At 41.4% G+C, this 16,821-nt stretch overlaps 1 protein-coding gene across 2 annotated transcripts; it reads left to right on the top strand.

Annotated features, from left to right (window-relative positions):
* Positions 1 to 2,169: 2,169 nt before the first annotated feature.
* me2 (malic enzyme 2, NAD(+)-dependent, mitochondrial) lies at positions 2,170 to 16,654 on the top strand. Of its 2 annotated transcripts, none has more exons than XM_030105649.1 (15): positions 2,170 to 2,302; positions 5,730 to 5,885; positions 9,601 to 9,734; positions 9,853 to 10,002; positions 10,485 to 10,560; positions 10,839 to 11,000; positions 11,123 to 11,336; positions 11,583 to 11,680; positions 11,900 to 12,013; positions 12,139 to 12,250; positions 12,415 to 12,557; positions 12,650 to 12,752; positions 13,041 to 13,111; positions 13,612 to 13,710; positions 14,103 to 16,654. In XM_030105649.1, the coding sequence occupies exons 2-15, from the start codon at positions 5,772 to 5,774 to the stop codon at positions 14,262 to 14,264; spliced, it is 1,752 nt and encodes a 583-aa protein (XP_029961509.1). In that variant the 5' UTR covers positions 2,170 to 2,302; positions 5,730 to 5,771; the 3' UTR covers positions 14,265 to 16,654. The 2 variants fall into 2 exon arrangements, with proteins under 2 accessions (XP_029961509.1, XP_029961510.1); XM_030105650.1 differs by lacking the exon at positions 2,170 to 2,302 and adding an exon at positions 5,557 to 5,575.
* Positions 16,655 to 16,821: the final 167 nt, after the last annotated feature.

Here is a 16,821-nt window from a genome sequence, read left to right as displayed (position 1 = left end):
TTTGGACCGATACATTACAGGAAGCAATTCCACATAAGATCCATCACTTCAGACTAATGCAACAGCTCGATGTAGGATCAATATTTCTCATGTTTTTTGTTGTTACATTATGTCGTGTTTCAAGGTGAGACAAATTGAATCGTTGGTTAAACATAAATGTCAAAGCATTTATAAAAATGATGTGATGAGCTTGCAAAACTGAAAAGAAAGGAAATCTCAGTCATGAACACAGAGCAGCTCTTACTGCAATTTAAGGAAACACAGACGTGAGTCACAAAGACTCCGAAAAAAAACATATGTAGTATTTAGTGAAAAATTACTCATCATTCCTACTTATATTCTTCACATTCTCATAAAAAAGATTGTCCATAATGTATTTATAAATAGCTGATCTGACATTTATAAATTGCCCATTGTAATTAACAGTTAATTAATAATAAATTGCCCGGTATTTTCAAGTTTAACAAAACAATTGTTTGGTGAAAAACATGAATGCTCTCAACATGTCTTATTTTCAATACAAGTTGACAGGGCCAGTCCGTCCTACAGGCAAAACAATACCCTGCTGGGGCGCCACGCACTGGGAGGACGCCGTGGCCGTAAAAGGGCGCCCTGACGCTCCGTGTGAGCACCGCTCTGCGCCGCTCTGACGGACCGTGTGAGCAGCGCACTTCTCTGCATCTCTCGGCACCCCCACCCCGCCCGACAACTGTCGGCACGGGCCGCTTGTGTCGGGCTCGCCTAGGGCGCCGGAGAGGCCCGGATCGGCCCTGCAAAAAACTACTAAAGCCCTCAGCCAGAGGCGGAACGTGGGTCTCAGTACAGAGGGGGCGGAGCACTCTCGATGGGGCGTTATGATACGTGTCAATCTCAGAGCGTCCGCTGTCCATGGTGCTGAAAAATCAGATTAAAAACTCACGGGCTAAATCTGTACCATCTTTGATAGAACTTAAATATAAAATGAACACAGCTGGTCTAAAATTGCACAATCTATTCAGATAGACATAGACACAGCTATCTATATCTTTTGGAATTCACGTATATTAGGGAAAAAATAGACTCAGTGGTCTTTTATAGTTGAGAACAACACAAGGCACATTCAAATAGGCAGGTGTTTAAGACCACAGCATTTTGATAAAGATAATATTTTTGAAGGTTTCACTGACTCACCAGTGGCTCTGATGTTAGATTTTGGGTAGTACCGCTAGCGGCTAGCATAGTGTTTAGCATACTGTTTAACTTCCCTCCAGAGAGTTCAGATCAAGTGCAAAAGAAAAAACTCGTTCATGCCGCACAGCCAGTCAGCGCTGGCTTACAGCTCTGATGCATTCATAGACAGTATGTAAGAACTGGAAAACTGGAGCCCACAATCATATGCGTATACCTTCTTGCACACACTGCAAATTTTATTATAATGATTTATTTACGAGTAAATGTGAACACATCACATGAAACGGGGCCCTATGACCTTATGGGCCCTGGAGCGACCGCCCCCTTGCCCCCACTCTGGCTCCGCTCCTCAGCTTATTGGCTCACTGAACCACCGAGTCCACCTTCTCTACCATCTTGTCACGTTCAGGGTTGGGGGAAAAACAAAACAAAGAAAAAAAAAAAAACAAAACAAAAAAACATAGGGAACATGCAAATTTCACATGAAAATTCTCAGCCTGGATTTGAATCCACAACCTTTTTACAGTTGAGACAGGACATCATTGATCACTGAGACCCACACTATGGATATAAAGTCAAACATAATTGATATGCAATATCAGTGTGCAAAAACAAAAATCCAAAACAGTTCCTTTTAGTATATTTTATTCGTTTTGGCTGTCAAAACTTTGGAGCTTGTTTTTCAAGGTCAGTAGTTTTACCTGTTATTGAATATTCTTCAAGCAATTAAGTAATTACGTATAATTGAGTACAATTATTACAGTACAATTATATACTAGTTGTCTCTTTTGATAAAAACTGAAAGTAAATCTCCACAGCCCTCTGTGATTTTTTTTTTTTAATAATTACGGTAAACGGGACCTGCGTCCGTCTCATCACCATCTATGGTCTCATCTCGCGCGTGTTTTAGAGCTGTACGGTAGCGGAGAGGCGGCCTGTGATTGGCTGAGCAGGGAGGCTCTCCTTCAGACAGCCTCCTCTCTCTGCTCTCCCCCGGCAGCCGGCGGCACTCCGCTGCTTCTCTCCGCTGTCAAGCAGCGTCCGAACCACGGCGAGTATCCTCAGAAATATGCTTCAAAAACAGTAGCCTCTCAGACGGACGGGACGTCAGCGTTATTCTCCTCGCGAGCAGGTAAGGCGAGCCCTCATTTGTTGATACTAGAAAGTGTGTGTCATCCAGGAACTTCCTCTATCTGAGCCAAGATGAAACGAGCCCCGACTGGATGGATAACAGGTCGAAGCTAAACGCAGCACGGGAGAAAGTGTCGGGAATTACCGCTAATAAAAGGAATACTGTGAGCGTTTGATGTCATTCACGTGCTCGCTGAAGCCTCCAATTCGACACCTTGCTGTTAGTTGGAAGCTAGCCACATGTTAGCTTGATGCGTGTGCTCGGTGTGTTGTGGGTGAATTGAGTGTCGCTTATTGGTTAGCAGGTGGTTCTCTTCATAACAGTATATTTCTGCAGTGCAGTTTTTCTAGTGTCCATTCTGAACTGTCTTCCATCCAAGGTGAGTGATGGAGGAATGCATCAATATCCAATGTGAACAGAGCAATTAAAGTGACACACAAAACCCTATAAATAATATAAAGATCCATGATGACCAAATACTGTGACCAAAAATGATGCACAGTGGCTGCAACTATGTGCTAAAACGACCAAACTGAGACACAAATCAGTTCAAATGTAATACTAAATGATACAAAAAATTAAAAACGTGAAAATTGTGTCACAAAATAACCTAAAGCATGTGTAAAATGATCCAAATGGGCCAAAAATAGCCAGCATCTATGAGAACGTTGCAAAAGTATGCAAAACCTCTGTGACTCCGAAGATATTTGTCATGGCTTGTATGTTTTTTGTTTCCATGAATCTGGGTATGTTTGTTCCCAGTAGTTGGAACCTTCTCAGTATGAGTGAGTATTTAGAGAGTCACACTGTAACAGCACCTGTCAAGTAAACTGCTGTGATTGCCTGTTTAAATGATATAGCAATATAAACACGTAATAAAATATTGTGTGGTTTCATTTGATCTCTCTGTTGAAAATAATCCTCTGATACCATAAAAAGTTTGCACTTTAAAGCTTCTGCCTGTTTGACTATAAGCTTAAAGTACATAAAGGAGCACCACCTTTCTACCCTTCATTACTTAAGTTATTACAGCAAACATTCCAACATCAATACATTCCTCATCCAGACAAGTGGCTTTTTCAAACCTGATTGAATTTTATGTTCGTCCCATGTTAATCATTAAATGAGAACAGTACAGCAAGTGAAAGAACATATTGACTGTAACTCCCTTTCAAGGTAATAAACAGTGGGAATAAGTATTCTAATCTTAGCAAATTAGTGGATTTTTGAAGGCTCTGCTTCATAAGCAAGTGTGTACAGTGCAAAGTCTGGAGTTCACTGAGGCTGCTTCCTCTCAATATCACACCCACAGATCATGGAAGTGTTGGGTGGTTGCTGATGCTGCTCCCACGGCGGACTGCTTTGATCTTCAGCTTTATTGCTGCTTTCTTCAGTGGGTTTGAGATGGATAGCAGTGACTCGTGAGCCGACCGTCTGGCCACGCTTGTAATTTTCTTAATCAGATATTGTAGTTAAAGAGAGGATCACATGACACGGACCCCTGTACTTCCTCTGAATCTCCTCTTTAATGAGATGCACGAGCTATTGATGACCAACAGTAAGTTTTCACTAGTAAATATTAGAAGTCATAAGTGAGTAAATGTGGTGTGAGTGCCACACAAGGATTCTTCTAAGAAAAAGCATATTTAGCACGTAAGATTTGATTTCACAACTTTCTCAATTCTGAAAAAAAAAAAAAAAACAGTTACATCCGCTTCTGTAAGGAACTACTTAGCGCAAGTAAGTCTTGCAGCTTTTTGTGTCTGGTACATGGAACTAAACCAGAAACTACACTTCTTGATGCAACTTAAGGGTCCAGCTGTCTTTGTTTAAGTTTTAACTTGTTCCTGAGAAAGTGTGAGAAAATTACAATGAATCCTTATCTTTAAATAGGTGACTAGACTAGATAAGTTCAGATTTATTGCATCTTTTTTTTCTGGTGTCTGTACTTTCAGTCTGGCCTGATTTATTTCTCTGTAATGAACACCAGGTACAGTTATGTCTGCATGATTTGTGGTTCTTTGAAATTTTCCTCGTGAAACTCTCTCATCGGTTGTTGCTGCTTGTAAGTGTCGGTACTCTAATTCAGTCAGGGGAATGACCTCCAGAAAAAAATAATAATAGCAATTTTAGAAAATTACAGTAAGTTTGGAAAAGTACTGTTTTAGTTAGATAGCTGGTTGCAGAACTGTGATGCAGTGAAGGCGATCGTTGAAGAGAATCACTGTGTCACAGTTTCAGTTTGCACTTTAGAAACGGAAATAGCAGGTTGTTCATGACAACCATTGTTTTGCACTAAAACAAAGGGGGACGTTAGGTTTTTTTGTTATGCTTTGTTTTAACTGATCCGGCACAATTGAGATGAAGTGGGGCTTCATGTGGCCCCTGAAAAGCCTCAACGTAGCATAATACAATCCAGCAGCAAGTCACAGGTCACATGCATGACATGGTTCTTACAATGATGATACTATTCCAGGCCTTCAGCAGCAGCTGAGAGCAGGGTAGGGACTCCACTGTCGTGTGAGCATGCAGGACTTCATGTAGCATCGTTTTAGAAAGCTTACCATCACGTCCTGTTTTGTGTTTTTACTCATTCATTTCTTTTAGCTGTTATACTGCTCAAGGAGAAGAACTAGTAGTGCATTCCTTTGCTTTCTCTCTCGATGCCACAAAAGATTTGTGCGGTCATTAGTTGGTGTCTGGTTTGTGATGCATGTCTTTCACATTCATCCCCCGTTGGCCGATGTTGCCCTGATTTATCTCAGCCTGTGTCTTCCTGCAGAGCTCTTCGCAAAAGAGATTAAGACAATCTTTCAGAGCTTTGTTTCTCAGACCGCGCACTAAATCACTGCTGAACACGCCGAGATTAACAGTGACCACTGCCGTCAGCGTTTGTAATCCTCGAGGGTTTGGAGAGTGCACGCATACAGAGTACAGTCGGAGTGAATAGGCATGTGTCGGCTGGGTGAGAGTCTTCACGGCTGATAGCCTTATGTTCTATCAACAACGTATGATAGGGGCTGTTGTCGTCACGCTTCCATAGCTGACGGTCACAGGGAGGAGCCCAGCTGCTCATGTTGCATCAGGAACAGCATCTTGTAAAACTTGTATCCAAACTTAGATATACGTACTGATCACATGATCTGTTGTAGTGATTCTGGAAGAGAGAGGACACAACAACCGTAAGAGGAGGAGAGTCGTCAAAAGAATGAACTGATAATCTTCTGTTGACTCTTGCATCTGCTTTGAAATGCTTCATGGATAGAGTTCAGGGTTAGTGACTTGTTCAACGTGTTATGATTTCAGTCAGTGAGTCAGCCTTCAATATCTGAACCACTTCTAAGTTTTACAAGCAAGAAGGCCATATTAAAGTGATGTTTGCAAAATGGTTGGTTATTCAGTAAACTGTATTTATCTTCTTTTTCAGGAACCTCCCACCAGCAGACCTTCCCAACCAGTGCTGTGGACCATGCTGTCCAGGCTGAGGACCACCTGGTCCCTGAGGCCTTGTGTCTCTGTTTGCAGATGGGCACACACCAAGGAAAAGGGAAAGCCTCTCATGCTCAACCCTCGCACCAACAAGGTATGTGGCTGACTGTATTTATTATGTTTGAGGATTTCAAAACATATTGAGATCATGAGACGCTTGCTTTATAAACATGTGTCTTAGCTGGCAATCCCGTTTCACCCAGATCCAATAGCTTTTATAGGGTATGTTTATGATGTTTTTCAGACACTCACAGTATTGTTTGCTGGTTGTAAAGTTAACTAGAAGTCTAGAAAAATACAATTTGTGTGTGCATGAAAGGACTCTTTCAGACTGAGGTTTGACTGTTGTTCACAACTGTTATGAGAGCCTAAAAGCCGTCATATTCTGGACAGTCTAAGGCGATGCAGCCACTGTCATGTGACAGACGGGAAGTCACTGAAATGTGCTGACATGACTGTCCAGTATTTGGCTACATTTGATCTGAACATTGTACGTGACCTATAATGAGTATTTGAACTATTTTTCTTAATGTGAAGTTGGAATGTATGGACTGTTACTTTTTTTAAACTTTGTTGGATATTCACTTCAATTCATTTTCATTTCTTTATTTTATTTATTTATTTATTTTTCAATTTTATTTCTTTAGCAGTGATTTGAAAGTACTTCTCCAGAGAAAAACGCATTAATTCCTCATAAACAGTGGAAAGAAGAAAACTACGTGACTGTACCCACAGTCTCTACTTAGCATACAATCATTTGTTAAATTGTTACCTACATAGCACCCTTTTTGTTAACTCCTTCTCACTATAAAGGACTTTAGGTTCCACACTGAGTCATAGCTGGAAGTCTCTGGATTTTGCTGTCAGATTTGTCAAATGTTAAAGTTGAAAATGTCATTTGTAACCTGAATCTTTGAGCTTCATGAGATGACACGATTATCTCACTCCGAGCAGGTTATGCTCCACTTAGCTCAGACACGTTGGACTAAATATAGACATTCCAGTCCACATTTGAAGTGCTCACAAGCCAACTGCTCTGTGGTCCCAGTGACCAGGGCTACTGGAGCCCCTTTGCAGGGAGTCACAGCCCGACATGCTTTAAATGGCTCCAACACACCTCTTTCAGATCAGGGGCTTGAATCAGACTTCTGCAGAGTTTGATTACAGCACATTGTAAGTGGAGTAAGACCATAGATTATCCTGCAGTGGGAAGTTATTGAGTTAGTGTCAACCCGGTTTGATACTGAGTGGACCGGATCAATGACATGATGACCTTTGAACAATAAGCTTTGTGTAACTCCAGATGTTGGATCTCCAGATGATGTTGGTTTCAGTGCAAAAGGCATGAACACATTATGAAAAAGTTTGTATTTATTTTGATAAGGGCTGCACAGTGGAGCAGTGATTAGTGCTCTTGCTTCACAGTAAGAAGGTCCTGGGTACACCATGGATGTGTGACAGTTTTAGAATGTTTGATACTCTTTAAATGTGTGAGTTTATGATCCAGTTGAAGTCTGAAAAATGCAAACTAAGAGCTGTGAGAACCATCTCCAGGACGTTCTGGTCTCACGAAGTGCCATAATCCTGTAGTTTACTGTATTTGCTGAACTTGCTGTTCTGACTCCTTTATAGTGTTCAAATTCTTTTTATAAGCTGTTGGTGATTTTCAAGTTTGTCAAACAACTACCTGAATGATGCATCATGCATTGTGCTGCGTTCCGTTCGCCACATGCCATTGTAGAGGACATTTTGCTGGAGACATCCTGTGACACAGGACGCCAAACATGTCGCAGGATATGCATCTCACAGTCCTGGTGGTGTTTATATGTTTTGTTCTGAATAAAAATGCCAGTGAGCCTGAAGCATTTCTCCTTGAGCATAAACACTGTTACACACTAGATATTCTTTGTCAACAACCCGGGGCTGCAGTGCTGCTTGTTTCAGCACTTTTTCCAGGGGGACCTAACTTTTTTGTGTTTTGTCACTGTAAGAGGCTTCAGCTAACTTATCTTCAACTTACCATCATGCGCAGTGAGCTCACTGATATGCCTGCATAGTCTTGTTGTTGTTGTTTGTTGTTGTATTGGGGTCAGAATGTTCACACTTTGCTGACTGATGGTGTCCTAATTTCTGGTCAGCTTTTCTTTGGACATCAGCATATTCACGTGTTTTTATACCAAGATGTGGAAACAGTGTAATGCTATGTTCATTTAAAGCCTGCTCAGTGACTGGTTGTGTTTATGCTGAATTCCTCCTGTCAGAAGTGTTTACTCGGCTGCTGAAACATGGTGGTTGCTCATGCTTCATGCACTGGTTACAGTAAAGGTCCTACCACCCCAGCGGAAAGGCATATCAGAAAGGAAATGCCTGCAACAGGAACATTTTGTCATTTTGTCTGTTACTCGCTCCACTAGCCAGCATGCTGCATTGAACACAAAGACACGGGGATTTCTCCAGACCCAGAAAGTCTTGGTGTCTTTAAAAGTTTTCTAACCACAATCATTAAGAGGGGAAATGAATCAGAATGATACATGTGACACGAACAGGCCGCAGTGAATTAGTGACTCAGATTGAATTATTTAATATCTATATCAGCTAAAAAAAAAAAAAAACATTTTAGAGATGACAAGACTTTGAAGCACTCAGGCACATTGCCTGATAAAAATGTATATAAAGTACAATTCCAATTGTTATTCCCATGTTAACAGAGCAGAGCAGATATCAGAGCTTTGCAGCTTGTTGCATAATGCACAGGGGAGCTGGAGTGAAGTGAAATGCTCCATCAGCATGACTCAGCGTTTTGCCAGGGGAGCCCCCCAACATTCATCACTCTCGCCACACAGTCAACCACTTCCAGTGCAGCAGATGTAGCGTTCCACTCATATTTCACTCAGACACGAGCCCGTAAACACACACAGGAACATGAAAAATCCTCTGCGCCCGCTTCTCTCTTCCCCCCCATTCCCCCCTTCATAAATGGGGTGTTTCTTCATTCTCTGTTCTTCATTGGCTTCCTCCAGGCGACTCCCCCCTGCCTCACCCCCTCTTCCTCCTTTACTCTGCTGTTAAATGGCTTTCATCTGGTTTCCCTCCTTTCACTCAGCTGTCAGTTTCCTTTTCAGTACGGGGCCAAAAGGCCAACCCCACCTTGGGGCACTCAGGACCCAAACTTCATCTCAGTGTGGTAACTGTTTCTGCAGCAGCTGTTAAAAGAGTTATTTCACTGTATTTGGTTGCCTCCTGGAAGTTCTAGTTTTTTTCTACAAGCGCAGGTTCACACAAGCATGAGACATCACATGTTAAATCACTTCTACTACTGGGTTTGGATAAAAAAATCTACAAAACAATCTCAAAGCATTTACAAGAATTCGCAATTTCTTTGTGTAGTTATGTTGAATTTTCACACCTTTTCTTCAAACCTGTTTAAAATTCTTGTAAATTCACTTTAAAGTCCAGAAATGAGCCTTCAGGAAGTCACACTGGTCTTGACTTGTGTTGCAGAAGTTTCTCCACTTCTTTTTATCTCCATTTTGCTGGAGGTCTGATGACATGAGGATTGACCCGCCTGGTGTAGCACGGCTACGTTCAATACAGCCGCAAGTGCTAAAAACAACCCACATGCTGAACTCCAGAAACTTTAGCCTCTATCTGTGTGACATTCTTGCCAAAATGACACATGCAAATTTCATTTCAGAGGGATATTCTTGTCACAAAATTTTCAAATGTTGTTTTAATTTTTTCTTCTCAAAATACAGTGATGTTCTTTGAAATTACTGCTGATATGTTTTCTTCTTTCTGTCTCTCTTCAGGGTATGGCCTTCACCTTACAAGAACGACAAATTTTAGGTATCCACGGTCTGTTGCCTCCCAAAGTGGAGACTCAGGACCTGCAGGCCATGCGCTTTCAGAATAATCTCAAGAAGATGACTGATCCCCTTCAGAAGTAAATGCTTTTTTAAAGCGCTTGTTTATTTAAAAAAAAAAAAAAAAAAATGTCTTAATACTTCCTCTTTTACAAAGCATTCTTCTGTTCTCATTCTTAACGTTCCTTTTCCACACAGATATATCTACCTGATGGGCATCCAGGAGAGGAATGAGAGGCTCTTTTATCGGGTGTTGATGGGAGACATCGAAGAGCTGATGCCGATCGTTTATACTCCCACTGTCGGTCTGGCCTGCACACACTATGGGCACATCTTCAGAAGACCCAAGTAAGCCTCTGTAATCAAACACTAAAAGAACCAAACAGCATGTTTTTTTTCTTTCTTGCTTCCTTTACCTAGGTTGCAAATAAGCCTTGCCATTGCTCTCTAATGAATTCCTCCTTATATTACTATCCTGTCACCACTGACAGGCCTTTCTTCTCAGCACTTTAACACCGAGACCGTTCATTAAGCATAAGAATAGAGCTTTGTGCACATAAAGCAGTTTTTTGCTGCACAGTCGTCCGCTATCTGGGGGAAAAACAAGGTGGATAAGCACTACTGCACTTTTCAGGACAATTATACATCGCTTCAGATAGATCAGAGGTGGATACTAGTGTTGGGTTAGTAAGGGTTAATTAAAAATGCTAACTTTGTGTCAAATATAAAGGCTCAGGCCACTGTTATGAGACAGGCGTTTTCTTTTCCATTGTTTTTATTGATCTTAAGCATCACTCCTGGAATCACTGAAGCGTTATTCCTCTCAACAGGGGTTTGTTCATATCCATCCGGGACAGAGGACACGTCCGCTCCATCCTGGACAACTGGCCAGAAACTAATGTTGCTGTGAGTATCTGTAAATGTCAGCACATTAATACAATTTTACTGTTAAAAGAAGCCTCAAGATGTTCATCCCCCTTAATCCCAGAGGTAATTTTAGGTATTAAATCTTAATGCAGAGGTTGCAACTTTTAAACATTTGCTGTATGAGCTGCAGGAGGTGCTGTGCTCTGGCCCCACACTCATCTAATGAGAATATTTCTACAATCATTTGTCACACGTTTGCTTTTAAAAAAATTTAATCTGTGGCTTTGCTCGACTCTTCTGTCACTTTTTTTTTGTAGGCTGTAGTCGTCACTGATGGAGAGCGAATCTTAGGATTAGGGGACCTTGGCGTTTACGGAATGGGAATTCCAGTTGGAAAGCTCTGCCTGTACACTGCCTGCGCCGGCATCAGGCCTGAGAAATGTCTGCCTGTGGCGATAGATGTGGGCACGGACAATGAGGTAGGAATGCAGACATTCATGTTTTCTCTACACTGTGTTCAGCTGATGCTGGCAGAAAAAAGAAAAAAATCGAAGTTGAAAACGTGTTTCTGATTTCTTTAACGTCCCTGTGCTCCCGTCAGACTCTCCTGAAGGATCCGCTCTACATGGGCCTGTATCAGAAGCGAGACCGCTCTCAAGCCTACGACGATCTGATCGATGAGTTCATGGAGGCTGTGGTGGACAAGTACGGGCAGGACACACTGATCCAGTTTGAAGACTTCGGGAACCACAATGCCTTCCGCTTCCTCAGGAAGTACAGGGAGAAGTACTGCACCTTCAACGACGACATCCAAGGTTCACACACAGCACGGACATTCTCACTGTGAAGTCCTGGCATATGCTTTGGGACTAAACAATTTACTGGCAAGACCATTTAAAAAAATAATAAAGAAAACTGAGGGCAGGAGAGCCGTGACTGGAGGAGGGATTTCCTGACAACGAAAGTCATTCATGAGTCAAATGACTCGTGTCCGTCTCCCTGTCATCATGCATCTGATGCATAGACTGCATTGTTTACTGTTTTCTCCCACATGTTTCCAGGCACCGCGTCTGTTGCTCTTGCTGGTCTGTTGGCGGCTCAGAGAGCCATCGGCAAACCCATCACGGAGCACCGAGTGCTTTTCCTGGGAGCAGGAGAGGTACACTGATTTTTATCCTTTTATCTGACAAGCTAACATAGCCATGCTTTTTTTTTCCTTTTGCTGTTTGATAAACTGTGAAAGTCACCACAATAAAAATAAGGTTTTCACTTTATTGTGTTATCCATGTATTTTGATGTGTACTATAGTGCATTTCTTCTACACTAAAAGAACTAAACTATCTTCTAAACTCTATTAACCTTAATATCTTCTTGACAGGCTGCTCTTGGTATTGCCAATCTGATCGTCATGGCCATGATGGAGTCCGGGATGACTCAGGCAGAGGCCAGGCAGAAGATCTGGATGTATGATAAATACGGCTTACTCGTAAAGGTCAGTGGTTTTTGCACAGACAGTTATTACTTGAAAACGCTGGATATGTCTGCGTGGCTTCCTGTCTGCACTGTCTGTGCTGTTGTTTAGTAATCACTATTGATCGTTTTCATCTGTGTCTCCAGGGCAGAGAGCAGGTGACTGATGCTAACCAGGAGGGTTTTGTCCACGACAGTCCAGGCGACGTGCAGAGCTTTCTGGAGGCGGTCAACACCATCAAACCCACAGCAATCATTGGTAAAAAAAAATAAAGAAATAAAATGAACACTGCATGTTCTTTATTCCTGTGAAATGATCTCTTAGTGATATTCGATTTCCTTGAGTGTTAAGTTTAATGATAAAGTATTGATTATGGCTCACAAGCTGATGATGTTCCTACCTTTCCTCTTCCCTTCACTCAGGCGTGTCTGGAGCCGGACGTCTGTTCACGCATGACGTGATTAAAGCCATGGGAGCTCTGAATGAACGGCCAATCATCTTTGCCCTCAGCAACCCGACCGCCAAAGCAGAGTGCACAGCGGAGGAAGCCTACACACTCACCGATGTACCCCATTTTTCTGCCTCCCTTCTCTTTCTTTCTTCTCCACTTGACTGTATTCCGCCCCGACTCTCAACCCGTGCTTCTTTGTCTCACAGGGCCGATGTCTTTTTGCCAGCGGCAGTCCGTTCGGGCCGGTGACTCTGAGCGACGGCCGCGTCTTCACGCCAGGACAAGGGAACAACGCCTACATCTTCCCAGGTGACCAAAAACAGCTCTCTCTTCAATGTACTAGCACTTCCTCCTTGAAAAAAAGTAATGCGAATTCATCAAAGTGTTTAATAAGCTTTGTGTTTTGTAATGTGGGGAATCCAATGGACAACATGTATCTGTTGTGTATTTTGTTTAATAATCACACTTCGAAATAGAATCAAATGAGAACCAATAAATGATATTAATAAGAAATGATCAGTGCTGCTATAATGAAGCAGTGAAGTTAATTGTCCCGTCTGCAGGTTGTTGTGACTCATTTTTTTCTGTTCCTTGCAGGGGTGGCTCTGGCAGTGATCCTGAGTGGAGTGAGACACATCAGCGACACAGTGTTCCTCGAGGCTGCAAAGGTCTGAAGCGATCACGAAGTGTCCATCTCCTTTAAATTTGCTGAAATCCTTTTTTACCTCTCCCTCACTCCATCCCGTATTTATGTGCTGACCTGTTGAATGCTTATTCCCTGTATGTTCGCCTCTTTAACCCATCTATGTCTTCTGTCCCCTCTCTCTCTCTAGACTCTGGCATAACTGCTAACAGATGAAGAGCTTTTTATCAGACTGACCTGTTTTTGTGTCGATGCTTCTTTCTTTTGCATCATTTGGTTTCATAACACTGACCACATTTTAGTTAATACTCACAAGCTTTTTTATCCAATGTGTGATTTTATTTTAGTGGTGGAGGTGTAGGTGTTTATATTATCATCTTTAGTGTTGAACATACATGCACATGACTGCACATTTGGAGTACGTTAAACAACACAGGTTTGCTTTGGGGAAGTGATTGAAGTAGGTTTTGTTCTTTGGGTCTTTAAATTATTCTTTAGTCTGAACTTATTTTCTATCCTTTCCAGACTCTTGCAGAGCAGCTGACTGATAAAGAGCTCGAAGAAGGAAGACTGTATCCTCCTCTGTCCAACATCAGAGAGGTCTCTGTCCAGATGGCTGTCAAGGTGAGTGTCCTCAAATAGTTAAAAGGCTCCAACTTAGTGTGTTTTTATGCACCTGCCATCTAAAAAGACTCCAAAAGTAGAATGAAATACCACAAACTGGAACCAAATCTGGAGCCGAACTGAGGTATTTGTGTGATTGATAGTTGATCTGATTCATAAAAAGGCTGCAGTCATTCATTCACAGCTACAGTAATACTGTGTTTAGTATTTCATGAAAAAGGGACTCAGTCAGTTTGTGCAACAGTCCCAAATAAAAACCTTGTTCAGGATATATCAAAGTATTCGATGCACTGACTACACTGTTCACAGTGGCAGGTTATCGTTGTCTTGGTGTTTTTCTGTGCTGCACCGTCTCTCTGCATCTCGGTATGACTCTCTGTTCTTGACTGCAGGTGGTGGAGTATGTCTATGCCAACGGCATGGCGTTCCGCTACCCTGAGCCTCTGGATAAGAACGCCTTCGTCCACGCCACCGTGTGGAACACCAACTACGACTCCTTCCTGCCAGACACGTATGACTGGCCTGGTGTCAGCTACAGCCCCAAGACCGACTAAGAGCAGAGCAGACCCTCACTGTGCGCTCTGTCATAGTGGCCTTCTCTTCCTTTATTTTCCCATTTTAATCATTTTTTTAAAAGATCTTTGGTCCTTCAGAGCAAACATGCTTATGAAATACACCACAGAAGCAGCTTCATGTATTTGCACTGAAGGAGTCTCATTGGATCTGTGGAAAATGTGTGGAAAGTGACAGAAAGAGAAGGTCATCAGAGTGAGAACTCTGCAGCTCTTTGACGTTTCTGCTTTCAGTGATTCAGAGGGCCATCTAGTGGTGAAGAAAGGCAATGCAAAAAAACCTGGGCTCAATGCTGACATCCTCCATAGCTTTATATTATCTCTCTTTCAATGTACTAATTGTCATTTCTCCTGCAAATAAAAAAACGACTACACTTAAGTAAAATCATCAATAACTTTATTGTGAAAGGAACTATGGATTCACCAACACAAACTTTCTTTTTGTTTTGTTCATTTACAGCTACGGTTGACAACATTTAGCTACCCGAGCATTCCCTAGCTTCATTTACATCTTTCACTATGAAGAATGGATTCCTGCATTGCCTTTCTCACTCTGAATTGCCCTCTGGTGACCCGACCGGCTTCCCGGTGTTAACAAGCAAAGCAGAAGGTTAAAGAGCTGCATTTTGTGCACAAGTTGAGAAAAACGGAAAAAACGAGTGATTCTTAGAAAACTCCTAAAGGGAGTTTCTGTAATGATATGAAGGGAAACAAAAGGAAACGTACATCTAGAAACATTCATGAGACACTGTACCAACAGAACACTTGAAGAGCCACTCCAGCATTTTATATGCACTTCACACACCTGTATTTATTTCTCTGAATTATTGTTTTAAATGTGTTGCACACTTTGTCATCAACACTCCCTTAGTGGATTATTTCTTGAAGTGTCCATCCCTGAAAATGAACCTTGCTGTGTTACAAACCTTGAAACAGTCCAATTGAAATTTATAAAAAAAAAAAAAAAAAAAATAGAGAAAAAATGTAGAATGAAGTGATACAAGAAAATCCTATTTTTTCTTTGTTTGTCCCCCATACTTGCACTTTTCTTGGAAAGAGACTGTCCACCCAGTATTTATAAAGTTGCAATAAGTTGCACCCATCTGAATTAGAAACTCTTTTTTTTTTCTTTTTTTAATACAGTTTAAGGCAAGATTCTAGAAATCTTTTCTCTGTCCAAATGTGTCATTACATTATGACATGGTCAGGTTATATGTTTTGACATAAAATAAGGTTAAAGACTCAGTTCAGAAGGCAGTTCTGCTTAAACAATAAATCGCCTTTCAAACTCAAATTTTAGTTTTTCCACAAAAACACATTAGAATGGTTTTCGTCTTCACTACCTCATCAGATCTTCAGCGGAACTGCGCAGTAATGGTGCCTAAAAGATAAGTGGAGCATATCGACGTGCAATGTGTTATTGTCATGAGTAACAAGTCACTTTTTCTTTACATCCCAGTTATTTATTTGTGTTTGAAACCTTTCAGATTAGTGTAAGGTTGATCAACAAAAGTAATCTTAGTAAAGCATAACAAGTCTGCTTGATGTTCAGAGTGCTGCTTTGGTCGATCGCTGCGACTTGATTTCACGTGAATAAGCTTAAGATCAAGCATCATGTGGTTGAATTAAAAATTGAAGAATTGCTACAGGATATAACTCCACACACACGCTCTCATAGCTGAAGAATATGTATAACTGAATTGCTGTCAACTGCTTTTAGTGTGTCTCGTGGCTAGAACACTGGCAAAACTATGAATAATCCTCAGTTATTATCAAACCCCACTGTTTGAATAATAAACTCAGGTCATTGTTTTTGGGACCTTTTTCAAAATCCGCTGCAGTGAAGTGCCTGCATGACTTCATGGTGTCCGTTCAGTGTCGCTTCGTGGTTTAAACGCCACAACACGCTGCAGGCACGGATGACTCCACGGCTCTGTGAAGACAAGAACCTCTTGTTATTGCTGTTATGCACCCAGCGTTTTCTCTGATACACAGTGCAGCTCAACACTTAACATAGTTTTCTATGTAACTTTTAAAACCTTTTATTTACGAAGAAAATATGTATTCACAGTTCAGTGTTATCACATTGTCTTTCTGTCTTGATGTTACTGACTGCAGTCGTCCAGCATAAGATTTTACCTTTGTTTGTCAGTTGAATGGTTTCGTCGTGCAAACTCTTTTCGACCTTGTTGGAAAAAACATGTTTCATTGAAGTCTGCATTTTATGTTGTTTTGTGTCCTTCCAGTGTGTTCCTGAAGTTTATTTTTGGTACAGAGTAATATTGCCTTAGTGTTTGTACGCAGCAGCGTGTTTGTGCTGCTTCAATATTCTTAATGTGCTGAAACTGCAAAATAAAATCTATTTTACCTTGTCCTGTTGGTGGTAGTTCTTCTATTTTCTATGACTGATGCTTTCATAAATACTTACTGGTCATGTGTGGCTGGTTTTAACAGCATTTTCCTAGGCAGTTGATTGAGATCAAATTATCTCTTTCATTTTTTTTCAAATTTATGACGGCTGACTTAATGTATCTGGAAA

This window comes from Salarias fasciatus, chromosome 12, assembly GCF_902148845.1.
Source record: "Salarias fasciatus chromosome 12, fSalaFa1.1, whole genome shotgun sequence".
Lineage (NCBI taxonomy): Eukaryota > Metazoa > Chordata > Actinopteri > Blenniiformes > Blenniidae > Salarias > Salarias fasciatus.
This window is presented reverse-complemented; position numbering and strand designations above follow the sequence as displayed.

Coding starts and splice junctions, on each gene's coding strand:
- me2 (XM_030105649.1), top strand. CDS start 5,772: ATGCTGTCCAGGCTGAGGACCACCTGGTCCCTGAGGCCTTGTGTCTCT. Junction 11,337..11,582: donor CTTCAACGACGACATCCAAG/GTTCACACACAG, acceptor ACATGTTTCCAG/GCACCGCGTCTGTTGCTCTT. Junction 12,251..12,414: donor CAAACCCACAGCAATCATTG/GTAAAAAAAAAT, acceptor CCCTTCACTCAG/GCGTGTCTGGAGCCGGACGT.